Source organism: Cyanistes caeruleus, chromosome 15 (assembly GCF_971803275.1).
Source record: "Cyanistes caeruleus chromosome 15, bCyaCae1.hap1.1, whole genome shotgun sequence".
In the NCBI taxonomy this organism is placed as follows: domain Eukaryota; kingdom Metazoa; phylum Chordata; class Aves; order Passeriformes; family Paridae; genus Cyanistes; species Cyanistes caeruleus.
This window is the reverse complement of record NC_141715.1, coordinates 8,505,045-8,512,772: the sequence shown is the minus strand read 5'-3', so window position 1 is coordinate 8,512,772 and position 7,728 is coordinate 8,505,045. Positions and strand designations below refer to the sequence as shown.

General features: G+C 43.1%; 1 protein-coding gene across 1 annotated transcript in view; it reads left to right on the top strand.

Moving 5' to 3' along the window:
- Positions 1 to 977: 977 nt before the first annotated feature.
- The window catches only part of SPOCK1 (SPARC (osteonectin), cwcv and kazal like domains proteoglycan 1), a 274,227-nt gene continuing 267,476 nt past the window's right edge, over positions 978 to 7,728 (top strand). The window contains exons 1-2 of the mRNA XM_086851450.1: positions 978 to 1,326; positions 1,710 to 1,877. Of these exons, the coding sequence (XP_086707576.1) occupies positions 1,710 to 1,877 (168 nt within the window). The 5' untranslated portion in view covers positions 978 to 1,326. The remainder of the gene's footprint in view (positions 1,327 to 1,709; positions 1,878 to 7,728) is intronic.

Sequence of the window (7,728 nt, the reverse complement as noted above, 5' to 3'; positions counted from 1 at the left end):
TCCCTGATGTAGGAAACCAGTCAGCCCCTTCCTCCCACCTCCTCCACTGATAATGGAGAACTTTCTTTTTTATCTCTGGAGAACCTTATCTCTGGAGAAGGTCTCCTTCTTTCACCCCAACTCCCAGACTGATGTAGCTCCCCTTGTATGTTTCCTGCCCCTTTTTAACAACAGGAGCTGGTTCTCACTACACCTCTCTGATGACCTGGGCAGTGTCTGATGCCATTCCCCAGTGCAGGAGCAAAACCTTCCCAGCGTGGGATGCGCTGACGCAGGGAGGGAGCTCCTCTGAAGAAACCCGGAATGACCTCTGGGCTTTGGAAATGTCACTGCTTCTGTAAATTGTAAAACCATTGATTCAAGACAGCCTTACTCTTCCCAGGGCTTATGAAAGCTGGGTTTGATGGAGGTTTTATGTTTTTAAGGTCACTTTAATGTCTCTTCAGACTGCAGTGGTAGTGAAGACTTCACTGACGATTTCTCCCAAGAGATTGTGCCCAGATATGATCACAGGCACCCTCTCCAGGTATCCTCAGACACCTTCCCCAGGTCTCACCAAATCACCCAATTGTTTGGATTGGAAGCGACCTCTGGAGATCACGCAGTCCAACTCTAATGCCAGGGCAGGGTCATTTGGAGCAGGTGACACAGGAACGTGTCCAGATGAGTTTTGAATGTCTCCATACAGGGACACTCCCTGGGCAGCCCGTTCCAGGCACCCTCCCCGTCAAGTTCTTTCATTTTCAGGCGAAACTTGCGTTTAATTTATGGCCATTGCTCCTTGTCCTGCCTCTGGGCACCACCGAAAAGAATCCACCACCCTCCCATCGGCAGCCGCCTTTGCGGTATTTAAACTCTTCCTGCGCGGCTCCAGTCCCACGCTCCCGCCGCCTCAGGGCTCGCTCGGCCCGGCCGGGCCCGGCCCTGCGGCGGCGCTGCCCGCGCTCCGCCCCCGCTGCAGCGCGCCCCGCGCCCGCCAGGGGGCGCCAGGCCGCGGCCGCGCCCGCCCCGCGCGCCCCCGCCACACGGACACGGCGGGCTCGGGACCCGCCACGGGCAGCGGCTCCGCGCGGGCTCCGGCAGACTGACAGACAGACTGACAGACAGACAGACAGCGGCACCGCCACAGCGCACACACACAGCTCCCCGGCACCGCCACAGCACAGACACGGAGCGCGGCAGCACCGCGCAGGGCGCAGCGGAACCGCACACAGCTCAGCGGCATCGCGCAGGGCTCAGCCACAGAGCAGCGCGGCACCGGCAGCAGCGGCAGCAGGACAAGCAGGGCACGGTGCTGGGAGCCCCGGCCGGCGGCACTGCTCGGAGGTAGGAGCTTCCTCTCCGCCCTGGCAGCCAAACTTCGCGGAGCCAGCGCTGGCTGCGCCCGCGGGGGGCTTGGCTGCGGTTCCGTACCGCCGTGCTGCTGTCTCCCGGCTGCTCCCCGCCCGGCCCCAGTGGCCCGTTTTGGTTTTGTTGTTGTTGTTATTATTGTTGTTATTGATGCTGTTCCCCGCCCCTCCAGGCTGGGCGGGCGCGGCGGGTCTCGGCAGAGCCGGCAGCTCCGCAGCCAGAAGTTGGCGAGGGCCGCGAGGGGCGAGTGGCCCCAACTTGGGACCCCTCAAAACTTCCGTGGCCGAGGAGCCGCTGCTGCCCCTCTGCGCTCCGCTCTCCGCTCCGCTCTCCGCTCCGCTCCTCTCCTCTCGTTGCAGATGTCGGGGGTGCTGGTGATCGCTGCCTGGTGCTTCCTGCAAGTGGAAAGCCGGCACCCTGAAATCATCACGAGTAACAGCAATCATGGCAGTTTTCTGGACAACGACAAATGGCTGAGCACCGTTTCACAGTATGATAAAGACAAGTACTGGAACAAATTTCGGGATGTAAGTACTTCTCCCTTTACCGCGTGTTTCTTGTTCTGTTGACCGTAGCATCCTTTCCAGGGGGCTGCTGGCTGCGAAGAGCTGTGGGTAGAAGAGAATTGCAGCTTGGGCAACCGGTTGCTGCCTGTGTGAAGGATGTTCAGAGCTGTCTGGGAGCTGGACAGACAGTCCTGGCTTTCTTGATTTACCCCGTCGATTGGAGCAGCCTGGGCTCCGTGTCAATCTCACTGTTCCTTTGGTCTTCGATTTACCTCTAGGGAAGAACTTTGAGTGAAGTTTCGGTGCTTGCTGCTTAAGAGTCTGTTTAACTGAAAAATGATGGAATGGTGTGTGTGTGTAAGAAGGAATACTTACCAGTTCAAGCCACAAGGTGGTAAACAGCGAAGCTTTTTGTGCCTGTAGTTTTTGTGGAAAGGATTTTATTGTCAGTTCTGCTTGTAGAGATCTTTGAGGCTGGTGTAGTGTTGGAGGAAGAAGTGCTTTGGCTCTTTTTTTTTTTCTTTTTTTCTCTGTTGTCTGGAAAAAGGGGATATCTTCAAGATGTATTATCATGTGTTATCTGTATAAAACAAATGAATTTCTTAAGCTCAAAATAAATTCTAGACTTCCCTTAGTTTGAATACAATGTGTATTAATTCAATGACAGCAGAAAGGAAAATTCAACTTTTTAAAAATAAAAGTAATATTTAGGTAGTTCCTTTTCCTTTTGCTGTTTGTACACTGTAAAAGCTTTTTTTGAAGCACACACAGAAAACCCTTCTTCAGTCTGCCCAAGACTGTGTGATGGAAGCTTTACTGTTGATGTTGATCATGACCACAATGAGGTTAAATGTTCTTTATTGTCTGGCGTTTGTGCACCATGGCCACAGTGAGATTCTAAGAAAGACTGGAGCTAGCTAGCAGTTCTGGTAGTACCCTTTTGTAAGAATTTGTTTATTTAGGAATCCTGGTCTTTTATAGAATATTAACAAGTCAAACTTTGATGCTCTGCTTTTGTCTCTGTGATCCTAAAATTGTATCTGACTTTGCAAAGGGGAAGTACAAGTGTTGCAGTTAAATGTGGCATGTTTCTGCTTAGCTTATTCTCCTTGTGTTTTTCTGTAGTTTTGGTCATCTTTGTGTAAGAAATTCTGCTTGGACTCACTCTCAGCAAAACAGTCTGGCCTTAGCAATGGTATCAATTAACAGCTGTCGTGGAGCGTGTCTTCACGTGCAGTCACCGATCACATCCACCTACTGGGACTGCTGAGTTCCCATACAGAAGAGGGGATTCCACAGTAGACATTAATTTTACCAGACTTCAGGGGAATCTTTATTAATATCTCGTTTTGTCTTCTGGGGAACAGAGGTTAAGGATTTCACTCGTTAATTTCTCCATCCCACTTGACGTGAGAATTGAGCAGTATTTGAAAATGGTAAATTGAATGAAGAGCTGACACACGAATCTGAAAACACTTCTAACTAGAGACAGATTTGTAGCGAGCAATCTTTCAGCAGTCTTCTAAATGGAGGCCTCATGTTAATCACAAGGCTTAAAGGTTTTATTTAAATTTATGTAATTTTTATGTTTTCAGCTTCCCTCTTTATATAATTTTTTTTTTCCAGTTCCCTCTTTCTTTTCTTTGTAAAACTGGAGTCTTGCAACTTCTGTTCTTGTCCCCTTTCCCAAGACACAGTCTCACAAGTCCAGAGAAACTATTCCTCTTTCTGTGCAAAATATTCATCAAGAATACCTCTAATATTTTGAGATTTCCCAGCCAAGAATGCTTTTTTAGACCTTCTGAAAATGCTAAAAAACCCCATAAAACCTTAAAACTCTTCTATATAGGAAGAGTCATTCTATGGAAAAGTAAAACCAACCTTAACCAATGGTTTGCCAAGCAAAAACAAATAGTATAAAGTTACTTCAAAACTAGCGTGTTACATGTGAATGTTCATGAAACCTTTTATGGATCAAATCAACAAAGAGACTACTAATCATCTCCTACTAAGCCTTTTCAGAAAAGAAAATATAAAAAGCTTACATAGGTAATTAAGCTTTTAATTATTTGTCTTCAGCCAAATTGATTTACTGGATCATAATCTTCCATGAGAGGCTGTGTGTCTGCAGATGAAGACATGCATAGGTAGAGTTGCTGCCAGCATAGCAGGTGTAGCAGTGACAGCACACTTCTTGCATGCAGAGATGTGCTTAGAAGAAATCTGGTCCTTGCTTCATGGCTTTGCTGTTGGGGATAGAATGTTAAAATATTTGTTAAAACATTTCTTAAAAGGCTGCCTGATGGGATGTATCATTACAGTATTAATTGCTGTGGATGGACCAGACCAGTATTTCATGGAAAAGCGTTGATTTCTAGGAAAATTGTCTTCCCTCTTCCTCTCATTGCCAAACTAATAAATTAATTTTATAGACATCATGTCTACATGAGGTTCTCAGCGTAGGCCTCTCAGGAGGCTGGAGTACAGAAGTGGTGTTGCAGTTAAAACTTTTTTGGATCTGGCACTGCAGTTACTCCAGGGCAGAAGCCCTGCTTTGTACCTTGTAAATCAGCAGAGGCAAGGTAGCAGTAATTAGCACAGTTACTCTTAGCCGCTCTCTGAAATTTATGTCATGTAATATAAACATATTTGCACAAATATTTACATGACTGTGCCCTTCTCTATGGTGGGGGGAAGCACTGAGGGTGTGGAGCTGAGATTGGATGCGTTTGGGTGCGGCCACTTTACGTGCATCAGCACAAACATCTGCACTCACAGATGTGCGTATAAATCTGTCATAATATTGCAGTACTGGGTGAGTTGCTTACCCAGATGATGTGTAATTGAATATAAAATTTTACATCAAGCTTTTCTTAACTTTTTCAGTTATTCTTTTCAAAATCAATTGGTTGGTCAGTCTTATTGAGCTATGGGCCAATATGGCTTAATTTGAGGAGAAGCTATTGATTGTTTGGGTTTTTTTTTTAGTATGATCCATATTTCTTTTGGGCAAAGGCAGCATGGTAGTTGCACTTATTGTCTCAGCAGTCACTAATTTTCTGTGAAAAGGGAGCACAGAAGTACACCTAATTTGAAATCTGCATTACAGCAACAGAATCATGTTAAGTTTTTAAATGTGACTGAATTCAGTAGTGTGAAATGTGTCATCATTTTCCAAAGGCCTCAGGGGATGTGTCTAAAATAGCAGACAAATTTGTGTTGTAAAATGTTTACAACACAATCTTTTAATGTGATTTGAACACAATTTGGTGATTAAACTCTCCATATAAAACCAAACAGCTGTAAATAAAGACCAATGTGACTGATCTGTTGTGAAACATTTGCTGTTGAAAATCTTGTGTATTTTACATCTGCCCAGCATCAATAATGGTGTAATTTCTGTGGTATTAATAAGTTTAAAGTGCAATCTGAGCCTGTTATTCCTGTCTGGCTTTCACCCCTTTTACCTTGTCTACCATGGACTTTGTGTGATACAAGAAAATATCTTAACTGTGTCTTAAGTTGCATTTTATAGCTGGGGATAATAGTATTTTTTCTTCCTCACAACTGTATATTGAAGCTGTATAAGAACTAAGAAAGGAAGGAGCTCAGAATCTGTGTTAATATGGAATTTATTATTCACCTAATCCATATATTGAATGTGGCTTGGTACATACTTAAGCAACTGACTAGTAAGTTTCTATAAAATATAAACTAAATCAATGCAATTATTACTGGAAAAAGAAAAAAGTAAGCAAGGTGCATTCTCTAGAGAGGACCTCCAGCTATTTCCCTTGTGCAGATATGAGGCTTGGAGAAGCAGACATCTGGATTATGAAAGTTAAATTAGACCTTCTGATACCGTGAACCCAACTATGAAGGCCTCGCCCTTTTGATCAAACCTGTTGAGAGGGATCTTTTGGCTTGAGAGGAGCTTCAGAATAGATTTGATATCTGAATGTGAAGTGAATTCTTATGAGCTTTAGGAAGCATTTATTGTTTGGGAATAGACATACCTGTTATTGTAACAGGTCACACTGCAGGACCTCATTGTGTTCATAGAGGCTTGGCACAGAAGGCACAGAATAAATGTCATTTTAACGTTAGATCTGTCCTTAATCAAAATTATATGAACGGACTAATTCTATTACTTCTACTTGGAGTTATGTCTATTACATTATTAATGTTGATATATAAAGAGGTAATAAGTTCAGCTAGCTATGGATTAAACTGCAAAAAGGAAGAAAAAAGTTAAATTAACTAAGAGGATCTAGTATAAACCACACAAGGAATTTCTATGAAGTTGAAAGCTAAGAATCTTGGCATGAACTCTGGTTTCAGTGCATGTTTATGCATGGCAGGCTGCCAGACCACGTTCTGAGCATTAACTAAGCTGTTTCTCTAAATTTTATTGCTTACAGAGTTTCAGTTCAGGCTATCATGTTAAAACCCCCATGCATTCTATGCCTGGAGATGCTTTGAGACTGTGCAAGCCTAAGAAGCAAGGCATGCAATGTAATCATCTGTGTGTATATGTTGCTCAGACTTACTGGGGAGAAATAGTTACACATAACTATTCATGTTGAAGATGGTTATCAACCATCAACCAGATTAGATAGATGCTATAGACTTCTGACACAAACTACTGAGGGGACAATTTTGTCAGCTATTAATGGACATCACCTTTCTGACCCTGCAAATTCCTCCTCACACCTGATCAGAAGTGCAGTGTTAGGTGACAAAACAAATACAGGATTAGGAACTGGGGGATTTGTATTGTTCCAGTTTTGCCACTGATGTTTTTTGTCATTTGGGCTGGCTCTTCACATTTCTTCACTGCATTTCCCCTTGTTGGCACTTACCTTTCTCTGATTTTTTTAGCCCCAAATTAGAAGTGTGGTAGTGAAACTTGATAGCAGGGAGCTGGAAGACATGACCAGTACTGAGAAGGGTTGGAATACCAAGCAGGCAGAATTGGAAGACCTTGGGAACTCAGGTAATAGAAATGAAATGAAATTTAAAAGTACAAAGTGGAAGGTCATGGAATTGAGAGCTAACACAAATTTATTCTGGGTTCTGGCAGCTCAACTTGAAATAGATGAGAGGGAAAACCTGTGTACTTTCATTGATTTGCAGAGTTATTCTAAGTAACAAAAGTAATGCTACTCTGAGGAGAGAAAATATATCGTTGGAATGCAGAAAATGAAAGATTTCTGCTTCTACTGAAGAAGTAAATATGTACAAATATAGAAGGGACCACTTAATTATGAATATTGTGAGAACTTCCAATCAGTAGAATCCATGAAAGATTTTTATGGAGTTTGTGATCCAAAGGCCTTCCAGCATCATAGGAGAAAAGACCTGTTTTAAAATAAAATATATTAATTAATAATTATTAATTATACAGTATATTAATTTAATCACACAAAAGTCATTACAAAGGAGTGGATTTTCTTCAGAATGTTTATTGAGATAAGGACACCAAATCCAGCATTTTGTCAAGATGAGATAAATCAATCGATAATTGGTGACAAAAAATAATTTCACTGATAAATTTAGGGATAAGGTTATTACTATGATAAATTTAGGGATAAGGTTATTACTCTACCCACAGTTGTGTTTTAAAAAGTAATCTAAATGAGCACTTCGTTTTCAACATGTAGCTTGTATCTTAAAAGAGATTATGATGTAGTGAAGAGCAACAAAAGAATCTGGATTTGGAGATTCTAAAGGTCTTGGTCTATGAGATTTAAACTCCTCCTGGATAATGTCTCGCTCCTTATCCATTCAGTGTGGTGGAACCTGATCTGTGACACCCAAATATCTTCTACTCTGGCGGGATTTTTGAGGTAAGAGGTCATTTCTATAGACT